The sequence below is a fragment of the Lynx rufus genome, unplaced genomic scaffold (genome assembly GCF_022079265.1).
Source record: "Lynx rufus isolate CCGP_SWC_20201006 ecotype Redwood Valley unplaced genomic scaffold, mLynRuf1.p SCAF_13, whole genome shotgun sequence".
NCBI classification, from domain to species: Eukaryota; Metazoa; Chordata; class Mammalia; order Carnivora; family Felidae; genus Lynx; species Lynx rufus.
Genome location: NW_025814827.1, coordinates 30,697,473 through 30,717,397, shown reverse-complemented (window position 1 = coordinate 30,717,397; position 19,925 = coordinate 30,697,473). Strand labels below are relative to the sequence as shown.

Genomic DNA, 19,925 nt, shown 5'->3' with positions numbered 1-19,925 from the left:
TTATATATATGAATAAATTTGGACCACTACCTCACATCATACACAAAAAATAACTCAAAATGAGCCAGACACCTAAATTTAAGAGCTAACACTACAATACTCTTAGAGGAAAATACAGAAGTAAATCTTCTTAACCTCCATTTAGGCACTGATTTCTTAGATATGACACCAAAAGCACAAGCAATAAGAAAGAAGATTGTTAAGTTGGACTTCATTATTTTAAAACCTTTTGTGCTTCAAAGACAGCATCACGAAAATGAAAAGACAACCCATAGACTAGGAGAAAGTATCTATTGACAAACCATCTATTTCATAAAGGACTTGCATCCAGAATATAAAATGAACTTTTACAACTCAATAACAAAAAGACAACTCACTTTAAAAATAGGCAAAAAAAAAAAAATTGAATAGACATTTCTCAAAAAAAGATATACAAAGAGCTAAAAGCATATGCAAAGAGGTTCAACATCTTTAGTCACTAGGAAAATGTAAATTGAAACCAAAATGAGCATAATATCTTTCTAGAGATGTCTCCTGAAGCAAGGGAAACAAAAGCAAAAGTAAACTATTGAGACTACATTGAAATGAAAAGCTTCTTCATGGCAAAGGAAACAACCAACCAAATTGAAAGACAACCTACTGAGTGGGAAATTTCAAAAGACATATCTGGTAAAGGGTTAGTATCCAAAATATATAAAGAACTCCTACAATTCAACACCCAAGAAACCAAATAATCCAATTAAAAAATGGGCAGAAGATATAAACAGGCATTTCACCAAAGAAGACCTACAGATGGCAGGGTGCCTGGGTGGCTCAGTCGGTTAAGCATCTGACTCTTGATTTCAGCTCAGGTCATTATCTCGTGGTTCGTGGGATCACCCCACATCTAGATCTGTGCTCACAGCTCAGAGCCTGCTTCAGATCCTCTGTCTCCCTCTCTCCACCCCTCACCCCCACACACACACTTTCTCTATTTCTCCCTCAAAAATAAAGGTTAAAAAAAAATTTTGTAAGACCTACAGATGGCCAACAGACACATGAAACAATGCTCAATATCACTCATCATCAGGGAAATGCAAACAAAACTATAATGAGACATCTCCTCAATAGCTGTCAGAATGGCTAAAATCAAAAACACAAGAAACAACAGGTGTTGATGAGGATATGGGGAAAAAGGAACCCTCATGCACTGTTGGAGAGAATGCAAACTGTTGTAGCCACCGTGAAAGATAGTATCAGGGTTCCTCAAAAACTAAAACTAGAACTACCAATGCTCCAGTAATCACACAACTGGGTTGTTGACCCAAAGGATACAAAAACACTATGAAAGGATACATACGCCCCTATGGTTACTGCAGCATTATTTACAATAGCAAAATTATGGAAGCTGACTAATGAATGAATAAAGAAGATGTGGGGTGTGTGTGTGTGTGTGTGTGTGTGTGTGTGTGTGTGTGTGTGTTATGGAATATATTTCAACCACAAAAAATAATGAAATCTTGCCATTTGCAACAACATGGTTGCAATTAAAGAGTATAATGCTAAGTGAAATAAGTCAATCAGAGAAAGATAAATACTGTATGATCTCATCATATATGGAATGTAAGAAACAAATAGGGGCACCTGAGTGGCTCAGTTAGGTGAGCATTCAACTCTTGATTTTGGCTCAGGTCATGATCCTATGGTCATGGGACTGAGCCCAACACTGGGCTCTGCACTGAGTGTGAATCCTGCTTAAGATTCTCTGTCTCTCTCTGCCCTCTCCCCCCAACCCTGCTCATGTGCTCTCTTAAAGAAAAAAAAAAAACTCTTTCTAAAAAAGAAAGAAAACAAATGAACAAAGGAGGGGAAAGAGAAACAAAACAAAACAAAACAAACCAGACTCTTAACTACAGAGAACAAACAAATGGTTGGGGGCGGGGGATGAATGAAATAGGTGAAGAGGATTAAGAGCACACCTATCATGATGAGCACTGAGTAATGGATAGAATTGTTGAATCACTATATTGTACATCTGAAATTAATGTAACACTGTATGTTAACTACACAAATTAAAATAAAATTAAAATAGAAAAAAACACAATGAGATACTACTTCACTCCCACAGAATGGCTATTATCAAAAAGATAATCGTGAGGATTTGTGGCAAGGATGTGGAGAAACTGGAGCCCTCATGCAGCCACTTCGGAAAACTGGCAATTCCTCAAACATTAAATATCAAGTTACCCACATGATCCAGCAATTCTACTCCTAGGTATGGATCCAAGAGAAATAAAGCCTATTTCCACACAAAAAATTATATATATGTGTTGTGCATCTGAAACGAATACAGTATTGTATGTCAACTGTATTTCAACTAAAAACAAACAAAAACTCGTATAGGAATGTTCACAGCACATCTAAAAGAAAATACACATCCACACAAAAACTTGTACATAAATTGTCAAGATTTATAATAGCCAAAAAGTGGAACCACAATGTCCAACAACTCATGAATGGATAAACAAAATGTGACAGATCCATACTACGGTAAATTATTTGGCAATAAAATAGAATGAGGTACTAATACAAGTTATTACTTGGATGAGCCCCAGAAACATTATATGCTAAGTGAAAGAAGTCAGTTACAAAAAACCATGTATTGTATGATACCATTTATTTGAAATGTTCATAATTGGCAAATCTATAGAGACAGAAAGTGGATTAGTGTTTGCCTAAGGCAGAAAGTTGAGGGGAGGGAGACAGGAAACGGAAGTGACTGCTCATGGGTACAAGGTTTCTTTCTGGGGTGATATAAATGTTCTAAAATTAGATTATGTTGATGATTGCACATCTCCATAAATATGCTAAAAACTGTTCAATTGTACATTTTAAACAGATGAACTTTATGATACGTAATTTGTATCTCAAAAAAGCATTATGCTAAGTGTAAGAAGCCAGACTCAAAAGATTACATATTGTATGATTCTATTCATATGACATTGTGGAAAAAGCAAAACTATAAGGACAGAAATCACATTACTGGCTGCCAGACACCCAGAGAAGCAAAAGGAGACTGACTATAAAGGGGCAAAAGAGAACTTGATGGGATGGTGGAAATATTCTATATATGGTTACACAATTTACACGCATTTGTCAAAATTCAAAGAACTGTACAGCTATGAAAGAGTGATTTTTAGGGGCACCCAGCTGGCTCAGTCAGTGGAGCACAAAACTCTTGATTTCAGGGTTGTGAGTTCAAGCCCTATGTCGGGCCTAGAACTTACTTTAAAAAAAAAAGTGAACTTAATGTAAATTGTACCCAAATAAACCTGACTTTTTAAAAAAGCCAAGTTTACATTGTAAGAAATGCAGAAAACAGTATTTGGAACCTTGAGACCCCAAGAATAGTGGAAACATTTACAATGTATCAAAATTCACTCTTAAGTTCTATAACATATGTGGCACAGGCCTCCTACAAAGGTCATCAATATTATGTAATATTGCCTACGAAAAGAGTGGTAATGTAGTAGTAATATACATGAGGACCATGCAGAATTTGAGATCAAAGTTTAAAAAAAAAAAAGCCATCCCTCCAAAAAAACAAAGCAGTAAAACTCAACATAAATAAAAGAAAGTTATCTGGCCAAGTCCACTTAGGGGAGAAAATGGCATTTAAAGTACAGTCTTGAGAAACACTCAAGTGTAATCAAAGTAAACAGAGTGTAACCTCTAAACTGGGACATACCTTCAAAAAAAAGAAATTAAAACTGTATTGTTAACATATGTACAATAATCTGCACTAAGTAGGGAAAGGACTAAAGGGCAGAGGTTATCAGCATTTAGAAAGTACTAATCAAACAAGATAGAAACACTGATTCTTGTAGATACATAATTACTAGCTCTGTACTCTGAAACAGACATGGTTTATAAGGCTTCTACACAACCTCGAAGAATACCCCTCAAAACTATTTGCCTTCCAAGATGGCTCTCAAATTTGTTCTTCCAGTCTCTGATCCTAAAGAAGTGCCTATAATGACAGAAACTAGTATTCACTACCCCACTGTAGTTAACAGAGATTCTAAATTATAAATTTTAAAAAAGCTATGATTTTGATTAGCATGAGTCAATCCCCCAGAATCTGATCTGTGTTGAACGAGTAGATAAAACGGTATTTTGTATTCTGCAAAACTAACGGTCAGAATACAGACCGAAGCAGTCACAAAGATCTGCCTTGACATCTCTTTCCTTAAAAGGAATATTTGTGTTTGCAAAGAATATCCTTCACAGAGGGAACACTAGGGGAAAATGGGTGATGGGCATTGAGGAGGGTACATATTGGGATGAGCACTGGGTGTTGTACATAAGCAATGAATCACGGGAATCTACCCCTAAAACTAAGAGCATACTGTATACACTGTATGTTAGCCAACTTGGCAATAAATTATAAAACAACAACAACAAAAACCCTATTGAGCCATGGACAAATTCCTTAGGAACTGTAGAATATTTGTGCTAAAAGAGACTGGAAGGGTCTTCTTTCTGAGCCTCTTCATTTTGCAGATGAAAGCTTAAATTACCTGCTTAAGCCCTCAAAGTTAATCAGTCTAGAAAGTCAGGCATTTAACACAAATCTCCTGACTCCCCCAAGTCAATGTTTTTCCCATTGGACTATACTGCCTGCTTCATCAGAAAGCAATGACTAAGAACAATGATGAGGTCATACAGAGTTTGAATCCCAGCTCCCCCCCACTGACTAGCTGTGGGACAGTAGGCAAGTAGGCAAGTTATTTAACATTTCTAAGCTTTATTGTACTCATCTGGAATTAGGGACAATGACATTTTCCATTAAACAGGTAGGATTAAATGAAGAATACACATAAAGTGCTTATCACAGAGCCCAGAACACAGTAAGTACACAATAAATTTTTAAATGGCTCAATTAACATATTAAATTAAAATATGTAATATGGACATTGCACCAAATAACTCTCTAAAATACAACAAAGACACATTATGATATGTGTAATTTGTCAGGACATTCATTTTAATTGTAATTAATTATGTCAGAGAAAACTTACAAAGAGAGGAACAGAGAATCACAGCAAAAAATAAAGATGCAAAAAAACTACCAGATATTACTTTTAAACTCTTACCTTACCGTTTTATTATCACAGAATTGACTTTATTTTCAAGTATGTTATGTCAAAACCTATCTACTTATAAACCTACATCATTTTGAAAGGTTACTAGAGTCTAATCAGTGAGAAAACTTTCTATAGTCATTCTGAACCATAAACCCAAACTAAGTAATAAGCATATTTGCTAAAGAAAACTGATTCAATCACATTTTAAAACTTTATAATTATAGACTCATAAGAAGTTGTAAAAATAGTATTAAATTGTCCCATGTATGCTTCACCCAACTTCCCCCCCAAGGGTAACTTCTTACATAACTGTGGTATATGATCAAAGGCAGGAAACTGACATGTGAATTAAGATATAATTCATATCATAAGATTACCTTTTTTTAAAAAAAGATTTTATTTTTTTTAAGTAATCTCTATACCAAACGTGGAACTCACAGCCCTGAGATTGAGAGTCACAAACTCTTCTAAGCCAGCCAAGTGCCCCGATTACCTTTTTTTTTAAAAATGTTTATTTATTTTGAGAGAGAACACATGAGTGTGAATGGGGAAGAGGCAGAGAGAGGGAGAGACAGAGCCGATTACCATTTTAAAGTGTATAATGCAGTGGGTTTTAGTACAATCCTAGAATTGTACACCTATCACCACTAACCACCTTTTAAAGTACCATAATATCACCCCAACGACCAGAAAAATCTGTTCATTTTTTAAATCTATTTAGCTCAAGTTAAAGGTAACTTTACATTTGCATTATTAATAATCCTCTTTATCAAAGCTAACATTTTCATTCCTGCATATCTACAATCAACATTTATGGAGCCCCTAGGTGAGACCTTAGATACTAACTGTACAAAGTCTCCGCCCTTCAAACAGTTGTCTAGTGAGAGGCAGACATGTGAGTAAATATTTACAAGTGAATATGGTAGATGCTATAATAAGGTCCCCCAAAGCACAGCCGAACAACACTGTGGAGGGAGTTTACCTTGGAATAACGTGATGAGAAGCTGATGGTCTACAAAGCAGTATAAAATGCATTGGGAGGACAACAGGAGACAAGTCTGGAAAGGAAGGCAGCAGAGGTAACGGAAGGGCATCTATGCCATGCTAAAAGACTGTTATCAAGTAAGTAATGGGAGAATCTTGAAGGATTTTAAAAAAGAGAAAATGATCAAAGTTGCATTTTGGAAGCATGTGAAAGATAGGAATGCGCCTACTGTTCCACAGGAAAGTAAAACCTAGACCATTGAGACCCTGTATTTGGCAAGCAGCAAATGGACAGCTTACTTTTAAATATATATATCGAAATATTTCTCTACCAGTCAGCAAATAGCCACAGCCCTAAGAGGCCTCTCCCTCTTCCCCAGGACCACTGTGAACCCCACCTCCCATGATTCAAAACGAAATAGTCTGGCCCAGCAGAGGGCCATAGAGTCAATTCCAGCATGTTCTCGCAGAGTCTTGGTCAGTGAGGTATTCAACATGACTCACTGATTGTTGAGTTATTTTATTTTTATTTTTTAAGTAAGCTCTAGGCCCAGCGTGGGGCTTGAACCCACAACCCCAAGATCAAAAGTCACATGCTCCACCAACTGAGCCAGCCAGGGGCCCCGATTATTGAGTATTTTAATTACCCCCACATGGGGGCCAAGCTCAGTGAACTCCTTTAAATCATTAAAGATCTCCTATCACAAACAGCTGCAACAACAAAAAATAGACATCCAACATTCTTTCATTTTCTCCAACCTGCTTCTCCAGATTCTCACTCCAGATTCTAAGCAGGTATTTCTGCTGAGGGTTCATCTTGCTCCATCCCAGAGGTTTCTCTGGTTTTGATCTTTTCTTTCTCCTTATCAATTATCTTAATGCTCCCTCTAGTTTCACCAACTTCAGCTGTCAAAAATAAAGACTCTCCTGGCCACAGGCAGTGCCCCCACTGTGCAGACCCAGCCCTGAAATACCAGACCTGAAGTTACAGTACAGGAAAAGTCTCACTGAGTCTGTTAATCTAATCTAATCTAATTAAGAAATCATTGCAGGAGCGCCTGGCTGGCTCAGTGGGCTGAGTGTCCAACTTCGGCTCAGGTCATGATCTTGTGTTGGTGAGTTTAAGCCCCGCATCAGGCTCCATGCTAACAGCACAGAGACTGGAGCCTACTTTGGATTCTGTGTCTCCCTCTCTCTCTGACCCTCCCCTGCTTGCACTCTCTTTGTCTCTCAAAAAATAAGACATTAAAAAAAACTTTTTTAAGAAATAACTGCAAAAAAAGTGAATAGAAAACTCTAAACATACTCAGCCCATCCCCGAAGTATCACTTTATACAATATTTTCATTTGTTTATATTGTCTCAAATTCCAGTTAATTAAAATATACACTATTGTGTTAAATAATGAAATTAAAGGAAATCAATCACATTATGCTCCAATGTGTATTTATACACATTATAATTGCACCTTTTTTAACACCTCCCACCACTACCAACAGGTGTGTCCACCAAAGAATTTGACAATAAGCAAAGGTATAACTTAGTAGTGATAACAATTAGAAATGGTGTTACGAAGGGATATCTGGCTGGCTCAGTCGGTGGAGCATGCAACTCTTGATTCTGGGGACATGAGTTTGATTCTGGGGTCCTGAGTTCAAGCCCCACACTGGGTGTAGAGCTTACTTTAAAAAAAGAAAAAGAAAGAAATAGTGATAAGAGATTGTATTAAATAAGTGGCCCAAGAATAAATTACGATAAAACAAAGGAGATCATAAGAGATGGACAGAAGAGCTATGGTGTTAGGAAAGATGGTGGGAAATAAAACTATAGAATTCAAGATGTGAAGAAAAGGCTTTCCATTTTTGATTATTTTCTTTCAACCAGAAACTAAAGATATTTTATGTGAGATATATTCTTAGTAGGAATAGTCTGTATTACTTTATAATGACACAGTAAAAGATGTAATGCGCAGCAAGACAATATTATATCTGTCTCTTAAAAATAATCAGTCTAGGGGCACCTGGGTAGCTTAGTCGGTTAAGAGCCTGACTCTTGGCTTTGGCTCAGGTCATGATCGCCTGGTTCCTGAGTTCGAGCTCCACATCAGGCTCTGTGCTGACAGTGCAGAATCTGCTTGGGATTCTCTGTCTCCCTCTCTCTCTGCCACTTTCCCACTCGTGCTTACTCGCTTGCTCTCTCTCTCTCAAAAATAAACTTAAAAAAATAATCAGTCTACTGTACCCGATATCAAAAATTAGAATGAGAAATATGTGTTCTCTTTTACCATACAAGTTAGAAAACAATTTAATTTTTTTTAGCATTTATTTATTTTTGAGAGAGAGAGAGAGAGACAGAGTGTGAGCTGGGAAAGGGCAGAGAGAGGGAGACACAGAAGCCAAAGCAGGCTTCAAGGCTCTAAGCTGTCAGCACAGAGCCCATTGTGGGGCTCAAACTCATAAACCTCGAGATCATGATCAGAGCTGAAGTCAGCAGCTTAACTGGCTGAGCCACCCAGGTGCCCCTACAATTCTTTTTTTTTTTTTTTTAATGTTTATTTGCTCTTGAGAGAGAGACAGACCACAAGTGGGGGAGGGGCAGAGAGAGAGAGAGAGACACAGAATGCAAAGCAGGCTGCAGGCCCTGAGCTGTCAGCACAGAGCCCAACGTGGGGCTCGAACTCATCAACTGTGAGATCAAAGTCGGACGCTCAACTGAGTCAACCAGGCTCAGGCTCAGGCTCAACTGAGTCAACCCAAATTAGAAAACAATTCTTAGATGTGCTTTCTGTACTGTGGGTACTCATTTAGGTAAGCTTATCTAAATAAGATACACTTAAAGATAAGCAAAGTACTGATTTTTCAGATCAGCTATGTTGCTTATATATTCTGACACTGCAATAGTTGGTTCAGTATCTTATGTCCTGAAGCTACACCAAGCCAACTCCCATTCACTTTTTAAAAAAAACCTTCACATAATGCTAGAATCTAAAGCTGGGTATAGATTAAGTTGCACTGTAGTACTAGGACTACCTTATGTTTTGATCAGATTTTTATCTTTTATACAGCCAAATTTCTTCTGAGAGGACACCTAAAGAGCTGATACGATATTTTGTTGTAGGGATGAGTGTATCCTATGAAACTGCAGGCTCTACATGCCTTGTAACATCCCAGGCATCACTGCCAGCCCATGGGGTCCTTCTGCCCTACAAACCTCCAATTCCATAATTACTCTGGAGGATTCTGGATTTTTCTAGAATTAAAAATCTGAAAGAGGGCAGGCTGGATGTTTTCTTCAGCCTAAATTATGCCCTAGAGGGGTGACTGGGTGGCTCAGTCAGTTAAGCATCCAACTTCAGCTCAGGTCAAGATCTCATGGTGAGTTCGAGCCCCGCAACAAGCTCTGTGCTAACATGACAGCTCAGAGCCTGGAGCCCACCTTGGATTCTGTGTCTCCCTTTCTCTCTGCTCCTCCCCTGCTCATGCTCTGTCTCTCCTTCAAAAAATAAACATTCAAAAAATTTTAAAAAAAATTATCCCCTAGAAGTACTTGAGATCCTTAGATGAATTAATTCTACTTCCTTATGCTGTGATCAATGTTCTTATCTGCCTGGCTCATGTCTGACCAAACAATAATCTTAGTGGCATCTCCTGAATAGAGTATATGGAATCCTCTGGTACTTGTGAAACCAACCCTTCCACTTGGGTGTCCTCAAAATTAGGCTAAGGCCCAGACTAGAGGGCCCTGGAGTTAAATCAAGCAATATGGAAATAAGGCTTTGCACCTGCCTGGAGGCAAAGGATAATTTGCCTGACTATGGAGTGCCTGAATGGACTACCAGCTTATAAGGGTTCCTAATGATTTGGCTTTTTTCTACTATGAGTTCAATGAAAGTGGCCAGACTTTTGAGCGTGCCCTGGGGCATGCTGTTTTGATGAACCACTATTTCTTTCAGGTCTTGGGCCTGTGGGCCTTTGCTAATTTATCTGGCTCCCATAATACCACTTCACAGCAAGCCTCCTTAATCTCTCCAACAAAGTGGAGTGCCTGTATTGTCAGTCATTCCCCTATTCATCAGTCTTTAAACTATCCCTTCTTTTTCTCCTTTTCCAGAGCAAAATAACCTATTAGCATTGGCATTCTGCCGAACATTGATTGCCTAAATGCCAAACAGTACTTTCCTGGAGGTTCCCATCCCCAAAGCTCTAGCCTGGCATTGTGTGGAATGCTCAAAGTGCACCCTGTGTTGGGCTGGGAACTTCAGAGCTGGCAGGCAGGGGTTCACTGGGGAATCCAGGGAAGCATTCCTCCATCCTCTAGAAAAGCGATTTTTGGTGGTCACCTAGGTTTGGGAACAGAGATGCAGAATTGTGCCTCTTAGGGCTCCACTGGTCACATTTCTTAACTGTTAATGCACCATTTAGGCTGCATTATATCAGCCAAAGGATTTTCAAACATCAGCTGAATGTTGGGATTTGATACTCTCTTTTTTGGGGTGGATAAATAAGCTGATGCCAGAGATGAGGTCCCCTGGAAACAAAAGTATATGCATAGTTGCTGCAGCCACAGAATTAGCACAGATTGATACATGACTCTACCTTTTTATATGATGCCATTGTTTTGTGAAGAATCTTAATTTGTGTTATATACTTTTGGAGTTAGATTTAATTCAACACCAGCTTTGTGTTATTTTTAGTTTAGACTAAGTCTTCTGAGCAGTCAAGAGTGATTGAAATATGCTGACAGCAATTTTTCCTAGGCAACTAGATTGTTATTCGACTCAACTGTACCAGAGTACGTCAGATAAACATAGTAAAGACTAAATACATTTGGCTTTACATTTTTAGCTTTCCTACCTTCAAGTTGCCTGCTGTTACCTCAGCCTGGAATGCCCTTTACCCATCCCCACAGCCCATTTTCTGCTTTTGGCACTCTTTCATGACCTAGTTCAAATCTCACCTCCTTTGAGAAATATTTAATTTCTATTCCCCCAGATTTGCACTGCCACAACACACTACCTTGTCTTAGTGCTGAATCCCATGAGATTTTTTGTTTGCTATTTACATGTTTGCAAACAAGGGTCTTCCTACACCCCCAGTGCTTTAAGAGGTAAAGATTTCTTTGAAAAACAGTATAGAAATATAAAATAATCATATTCTTTCTAGGTCAGGGAAGACAAAAATAAAACCAATACATATAAGAGCATCAAATTGGAATGATGACCCATCATGACTCCTGCCCACCTGAAACTGGTATGCATATCTGCAAATAAACTTTTACCCTACAAGGGTAGAGAATCAGTTAAGGCCATTCAGAAATAAATCAAAAATTAGAAATATGAGATTCACTCTTGGCTTCTCCTTCTCCCTCATTATACTCAATCAACAATACTCATCAATTTTACTAAATATCTGTGTGACCCAGTACTAGTGATCTCAAACCTCAGAAAGCGTTAAGACCTACCTTGTTAAAACAGAAAGCTGAGGGGCACCTGGGTGGCTCCGTCGGTTAAGCATCCCACTTCGGCTCAGGTCATGATCTCACAGTCTGTGAGTTTGAGCCCCGCATCAGGCTCTGTGCTGATAGCTCAGAGCCTGGAGCCTGCTTCGGATTCTGTGTCTCCCTCTCACTCTGACCCTCCCCTATTCATGCTGTCTCTCTCTGCCTCAAAAATAAATAAACGTTAAAAAAAAAAACTTAAAAAAAAACAAAACAGAAAGCTGAGCTCCATCTTCTGTATTTCTCATTCACTAGGTCAGCAGTGGGGCCAGAAATTTTCATTTGTAACAAGTGCCCAGGAGAACCTGATGCTGCTCATCCAGTAACCACACTTTGAGAACCATTGCTTTAACTCATCCCCCTATTCTATTCTCCTTGCTTTCTAACAAGGTTCCCAATTTCTACAAAAGGAAAAAGCCCCCTGAGTTGTGACACAGTAAGATGGCTCAAATAAGACATAAAAATAGCTAGTTTTGGTCCTGATCTAGAATGGTTTCCCTTGGTGGGCAGGGGTTGTCTACGTCTTTGAAATGACCCTTAACATACAGAAATGAGTCCTACAGCATTTCTGGAGTGGTCCAAAGTGTCTCTAAATACAGACCAGAAGATGAGGTCATGGTAATGCAAGGAGTCAGAAGTAGAGGAGGGGGAATGAAAGCTATAATCACTGTCAAAGGGGTGTTTTCTGTAGACAAGTGAATGGAGCTATTGTACACAAACTCAGTGGTTGCCAAGCATGTGGCCCAATTATTTTGCCTGTATGAGCATGGCACGGAAGGATCTCCTTAGAGGACTTGATTCACACAAGTTGGTGTTTAGTAGCAAGCAAAAGTCTGGAGAATTTGAACCTAACTATATAAGTTCCTGCTTTCCAAATCTAGGATATAATACAATTAAGTTGGAAAGACCACAAAAGTAAAACACCATCCTTAGAGATAGTACAGCATTTACAGTTGGTGAAAAACCAATATAGAAGATCTTGCTCAAAATATTGACAATAATGAGGATCACATGGTGGCCTTGGGCAGCAAGAAGTCCATAATTTAAATCTAGGGGTTAGCCTCCGAAACTGCTTTCCCTACTCTCTTGGGCTCCACTGCTATTTAAAATGTTTGTAAAAGTTCAAAAAGTTGGTATTGGCCACCCACCAGATCTAAGGTCTTAAAGAAATGGGAGGTTTACTTCAGTGGCTAGGATGGATATGTGACAAGGTGTTTTGCTCTCTTAGGTGAAATACCATTCATTCTACAACATAGGAATGGAGATGCTTTAGTGGTCTTCAAAGGTCTCAGCTGCATGAGAGAACCATTCAGGTGGTTCACCTGAGCCCAAAGTATCAAGGCCAGAAAACAGAGGGACAACAACAGCCACCTGGCCTCCAGGAGAGCAGCACCTTCCTCCCTGAGCACCACGTAAGTAAGAAATAGAAGCTGTGAGGTTGCTGCCAATCCTCCATATTCCCATCTGTTGTATAAGCTCGGGCTAGGCAGAGCTGAAGAACAGTGTCCCACAGGAGGCTGCTCCATGGAACAGGGTCTACAGTCAGAATGTTACAGATGAGGCTATCAGAAGATGAATTCAGCTTAAAATAGACATAATTAGAAACAGGTTGGGAAGCATGGGTTTCTTCCTGTTAGGGCAAGAAGGTTAGAAAATGAGGCTATGAGAAGATCTTATGTGGCATTGACTTAGGGGAAAGAGTGAAGGAAGCTTCTGTGGCTGTGGTGATCCCAATGTCAATATCCTAATTCCGCCAGACCTCCAACTCCCCATGAAGCACTGTACTACACAGTATTCATTTGATCTAAGCCTTCTAAACCTGCAGAGATGGAGGAAGGGGAGACCTGAAAGGCTTGAAATCCTATGAGACAAACCAAAAAAATCATAGGAATTCTAGACCACAGCTCTACTAATTCAACCAAGGATAATTGCAGAAAGTTATCAGAGACCTCAAAGGCTCCGTAAAATACCACATTTACATACCCTACCTCTCACCAGGGAGAGGGGCTGCAAAGCAAAGTGGTTTGGAATGGGATGGGTTGAAACTGGTTTACAGTTGTTAGAGAATGTTGTTTTCAGACACACGAAATGTTATTTATTGTTTTAATGTTTATTTATTTTTGAGACAGAGAGAGACAGAGCATGAGCAGGGGAGGGGCAGAGAGAGAGGGAGACACAGAATCGGAAACAGGCTCCAGGCTCTGAGCTGTCAGCACAGAGCCCGACGCGGGGCTCGAACTCACGGATCGTGAGATCATGACCTGAGCCGGAGTCAGACGCCCAACCAACTGAGCCACCCAGGCGCCCCAGACACATGAAATTTTAAAATGCTGGAGTTAACTCAGCCATCATGTAGCACAAACAAATCAGAACAAATATTCATTCAACTATAAACATATAAGTCACTGTGATATAATTCTTAGGGTTTAAAATTTATAGCTTCCTCTTACTCTCCCCTTTAAAAATTCTAAAGTGTAATCTACTGAAAAATAGTTATTAAAATAATCCAAAATAGGGGCGCCTGGGTGGCGCAGTCGGTTAAGCGTCCGACTTCAGCCAGGTCACGATCTCGCGGTATGTGAGTTCGAGCCCCGCGTCGGGCTCTGGGCTGACAGCTCAGAGCCTGGAGCCTGTTTCCAATTCTGTGTCTCCCTCTCTCTCTGCCCCTCCCCCGTTCATGCTCTGTCTCTCTCTGTCCCAAAAATAAATAAACGTTGAAAAAAAAATTTAAAAAAAAATCCAAAATATTTTACTATAATAATCATATCACTTAAATTACCACCTTGCTTATTTTGGGCTACACATTTTAATACCTATACATAAACCACTACAATTGTATAATAAAAATGACTATTTTTTGTCTTAGGTTGTCTGATTTTTATCTTGGCAAACTTTTTTTTTAAGTGTGATATTAACACTAGCACAGACACGATCAACTTGTCTCTGGGCAATGTAACAAACAGGGGACTCAAAAACCACATGCTCTTTTATTATACACTATGTTGAATTGCCTTGTCTAGCATATTCATTCCAAGCATTTAATTGAATGCAAATTCATACAAATACCCTTGAGTATAATCTGCTATGGTGAATGCTTCTAGGTTTCTCTTGGATGCCACTGCTATTTCCCTAAACTGGACTTTTTCAAAAGGAGAAAGAATAAGAGCATAAATACATATCTAAAATATACCTTTTGTCCTTAAAGGTTGATCTGCATTAGTTTTATACAATAGATATTTCCAAATACAAATTAAGAAACAGAATACGAGTGCTTTTAGGATTCTAGAAGGCTAATTTTGGACCTTAGTTTCAAGAATTAGAGTCTGACTTACTATTTTAACAGATCCTGAGACACCATAATTACCTTTTTAAAACAAAGTTTTAGAAAAAAAACAATGAATTCATGAAAATACAACAGCTTTGTGTTTTTCTGTGAATAAAATTATCTTAATTCTCTAACAACATCCCTTTTGCATTAATGAAACCAAGGATTTTGCTTACCAAATATGAAACAGAAATTCTTAGAAAAGACAAATCATGGTCAGTCCAGGAAATAAATGCCCCTCTAAAGCCAAAGCTTTGGTAGGATAGAAGGAAAGCAAACCTGAACTCTTGAATTTTAGAGAAGAATTCTACTACAGAATCCAGTTATCCCAGCTTTGGATTGTACAATTTCACTGAGATTAATCAGATATCATTTTAAGGACACCTAAGGGTTAATTTATTTTCCAAAAACAAAATCCTATTTTTTATTTGAATAGAATAAAATTACTCTGTTTAAATCTTGTTAGTATTTGTAAAGACATTACCAAATGATTTTCTCTTTACTATGAAGTATTAATTATTGTTCTCATTTTACAGATGAGAAAATTAAGATACAGACAGGTGAACTGACTTAGGAAGTCAGGAGGAATATAGGGAACAAAGCTGGGATTTTTATAGACAAAATGACCAGAGTTTCAATATAGTATAGCCACCTACTACTAGCTTTGAGCAAGTTCCTTCATCCAAGCCTTTCATCTGTAAAATGAGGATAATAACACCTACCTCTCAAATAGTTGATGTAAGGTATAAGCAAAGCACCTAGCAGAAAGCATAGTACAGAGTTGCCCATTCAAGAAACATCAGCTCTCCCAGCAATCCACAATCTTATTTTCTTCAGCTGGTACAAGAGGTGTCTACTGAATCCACATGCTATTGTGAGGTAAGTGAGAACACAAGCGGGGCACCTCACAAGTATGGGGCTCAATACATTTGTTCTCTCCCCCAGTACTCCCTCTCTTACCCTAGGTCCCACAGTTACTAAATGGCTGAGCCGCAGCCAAATCCAGATCTTGGTTCTACTATAGAACTGTTTCTGTACATATGCATTTTATTTATGATAGTACCTCATTTAACTGCAAAAACAAATTTAACCTAGCTGCTTGATCAGTTATTATTTTAATGCGTTCCCAGTAAAATCAAATGTATTTCTAGGGCAGCTTTACTTTTCAGTAATCAGAAAAAAGTGATTAATATTTCAGACTTGAAAATATGTATTTTTGATATGAATTTCTACTGGCATTCCTTAATGTATATTCTTAATATTTTATAAACTATTAAACTCAAAACAGTCAAAAATCTATTACTTAGGATATTACATATCTAAGCATTTAAATGAGTCCATTTGATATACTAAGTTCAAAGATATTAGGTAGCCTTTTCATTTTTCCTATTTGCTCCCAAATAAAATAACAAAGTAGGGTAGTAAATGTAGTAAATAAATGTAGATATTCATAAATGAAACAGATGTGTAGAAATTACAGACTAGATCTGCATTTATGAAGCAATGACCTTCAAAACTGGCAGGGAGCTGTTAACAATGTTCTTCACAGGGGAGCAATTATATTACAACCCTATGTATACTTTCATATCTCATGATCTACAAATACATTTGCATATCAGAAAGAATAAAAGAATAGTCTGGTAACTGAGGCAATCTTTACTGAAAGGATATAAGGCGTTTTCCTTACCTTAATAATCACATTCTAAATGCTAGATCAGTAGAACTGGTGCAATATGAAAGGCTAGAACAATACTTTGACAGAATTTCCTACAACTGAAATTTACCAAATGTGGCTATTATGGCTCTAACCTAGTGATACATTTCTGACTCTCTAATACCCTAAGTGTTCTCTGATTATCCCAAGAAGTACTGAAATCACTCTACAATACATACCTTATTTAAAGAAAAATATGGCATACAATATTTTAAGGAAAATGATTCCAAATTATCACCAAGTTTTTTTTTTAAATACTGTACTGCAATTCCTAGAATGTTAGGAATATTGCTTTAACCTAGCAAGTAGCTCACAGCTCCTTTCCATACTGATTTAAAAGACCTAGTGCCCAATGCTTGACAAATAAGCGCATGCACAAACACACAAATACACACACTACAGAAATGTATAAGGGGTGAAAGTTACTAAGAAAAGCTCAATCTCTAAAAGCTTAAAAAAAGCTATATCCACAAAATATTAATTTCACATAATATCCTGTCTTTTTTGGGTTTTTTTGACATTTCCTCTCATTGGGTAAAAACAAAAGGAATTCACAATAGTGGTGCCAAAGACTGACAATATTACATAAATTTCAGAATTCCTGTATTTTTAAAATTTTCATGCAAGAATCACAATGCACAATCATTAACATGTCTAGACAGTGGACACTCACTACAGTATAATCATGTTACACCAAGCTTAATTTTTTATGTGGCCTGAATTTTTATAACACATTGACTTGTAATAATGTAAAGAAGACCAGCAGGAAAAGAAACACAACCATAGTAAGATATAGCAAGCATAAACCCAGTAAGTCCTGTTAGACTTAAAAATACTGTTTTTCTTAACAGTAATAAAAACTACCCACAACTGTAATACCAACCAACCAACCTCAAAGGTTCCACTAACTGGGAAAAAATAACTAGTTGTCTTATTGTGATACTGTAAAAGCCACAAGATTATCACTAGTGGAGTGGTGATGTGAATTTTGTTTCATTTGTACTCTATACCTTGGCAAAAGTTAATGACCTGCCCCAGGAATTTTATTTCACCATATACCCCAAAGTATTCTTAGGACTCACAAAGTCTAAATCTTACACTGCCCTTTATATGCTATTGTGTAAATGCTTTAAATTTTAAAACAAAAGGATAAAGACTTTAAAAGCTCTAGACAATGTATTCAAATGGTGAATATGTCAAGTCAATGTTTTCTCCTCCCCCACCCAAAAACAAACAAAAAAAACTGTACATGGCACATAAAGATACAATAGAAACAAAAAGTAGCATGCCACTCATTCTGTGAGAAAATACAGAACATCTATCAGATTCAACTACCAAAATCCTTTTCACGTGATGGCTAGCATCTTTATGACTGTGTTTAAGTGGCCTTAAAAAGCGATGTTGTTCTCTTTCTCTGCCCTCCTGGATCTTTGACAGCAGTCAGCACTTATGCCCAGAGCTGGTTTGGAGAGTGGGAGAAAAGGGAAAGTGAGGAGAAGACTGAACTGAGCACGGACTCAGCAGAGAGCAGCTGCTCTCACACACTACCCAGCGTCTTTCTCACACACCGCTATTTTCCGCTATTGAGCATTGTCAGCAAAAAAATAAATGGGGGGTTGGGGGGCCAGGAGACAAAGAGGGTAGAACCAGAGGCCGACAGTTTTTGTCTGCCACATCTGAGGCGAGAAGCCCCCTCTGGTTTCTTGCTGCAAAGGCAAGGGATCAGATGAGACCCCTCCGGGTCCAACTCAATTTGCTTCTCCAGAAAGAGCAGTTTCCGGCAGCGAGCGCAGGATCCTCCGGCTGCTGAACTAAACACCGGAGCATTGTCAATGTTTCCTATCACTGACTTTACAGAGGAGGAGAGAGGGCTGTGACTGCATTCCTGGGAAAGACTACTACTCCAGACGTTCCACACAGCAGTAGTGAAAACACATAAGAGGTTGTAAAAATCCCTTCCAAAATACCAGGTTTCTGAAGAAATGCTGCGAAGCATTAACGTATTGTTGGTGTTATTTGTAAGTCACCGATTCTTTCTCGCCACGGCCAATCCTCAAATCTCTGGTACTTGTTGCTAAATCTTTACCTCACGCCCCCCAGAATTGCCCAACACAAATGAGATCTGCGGAGCGAAAGGCGGGGGGGGGGGGGTGCTAATCCTGGGAGCCCAGAGGCTGGGCTCCCTTCCATAGGCCACTCTGCATGGGCTGCGCGTTCACTTCTACCTTCTGAGAGCTCTGACTCACAAATGCTGGGGGGGGGGGGGGGGGGGTGAATATGACATACAGCATTATCCTTCCAACCAAAGATAGATAAGAAAAGCCGGCCAGCGGTCCTTGCCTGGCTGGAGAGCCAAAGCCTGTACCCCCCGACGGGGCGGCCGGGGTAGAAGCCTCCCGCCCTGCCCGCCTCTCTCTGGACGCCCGCGGAAGATGCTCCCCACCCCAGCAGGCTCGAGGAGCCAGGATGGGGTGCCCTCACCCTGGGAGAAGGCAGAGGGATAGCTGAGGGTCCGGGACGGAGGGACTCTCACCGCAGCTGCGCGGAGCGCCTGGTACCCCGCCCCGGACCCGGTCTCGGGCGGAGGCGCTCTCTGCACCGGGGCCGTCCGCCGCAGCCGGGGACGGACAAAGCACCGGGGTCTGCGGCGACCCTGGGCGGCGGCGGCGGGCCAAGTTGGCCAGAGTCGGGGGACGAAGGGGTTCCGCGGGCAGGGCAGCGCGGCACTGACCTGGATGGTGCAGGTGTACTCGCTGTCGTCCAGCAGCCGCACGGTGCAGCTGTACTCGCGCTCCAGGCTCCTGCTGCTGCCGCTCATCAACCTGCTCAGCATCTTCCCGCCCGCCCGCCCGCCCCCGGGAGAGACGCGGCGGCGCTGCGGACCCCGGACCAGGCGCCCCTCAGCCGGGCAGCTCCTCGCGGGCCCCGGGCACCTGCACCATCACCCCAGCCGGGTCGCGGCCGCTGCCTCCTGCTGTCCCAGCTCCTCCTTCTTCTCCTCCTCCTTCTTCGCCACCGCCTCCCCCCAGCCCCGAGCAAGCGCCCCGCTCTCTCTCCTCCGCGCCCCACTCCCCATGCCCAGTTCGTGGGGCGGGGCCTGGGCCGGAGAGGGGCCAATGGGGGTCAGCGCGGCGGAACCGAGTGGCAGAGAGAAGAGCCAATCGAGATAGGGTATTGATATGATAGACAGGTGGGAGAAGCAATCACGGGAAAGCAGTCGGACAGAGCCTAGCGGGACCAGCCCTCTGGCGTCCCAAACGAGGGGCTCCTCTTGTCTCTGC

At 40.1% G+C, this 19,925-nt stretch overlaps 1 protein-coding gene across 3 annotated transcripts in view; it reads right to left on the bottom strand.

Annotated features, from left to right (window-relative positions):
* The window catches only part of FRMD5 (FERM domain containing 5), a 323,336-nt gene extending 303,859 nt beyond the window's left edge, over positions 1–19,477 (bottom strand). For all 3 annotated transcript variants that reach the window (XM_047074487.1, XM_047074485.1, XM_047074488.1), the window contains exon 1: positions 19,376–19,477. In XM_047074487.1, coding sequence (XP_046930443.1) covers positions 19,376–19,477 — 102 coding nt within the window. The remainder of the gene's footprint in view (positions 1–19,375) is intronic.
* Positions 19,478–19,925: the final 448 nt, after the last annotated feature.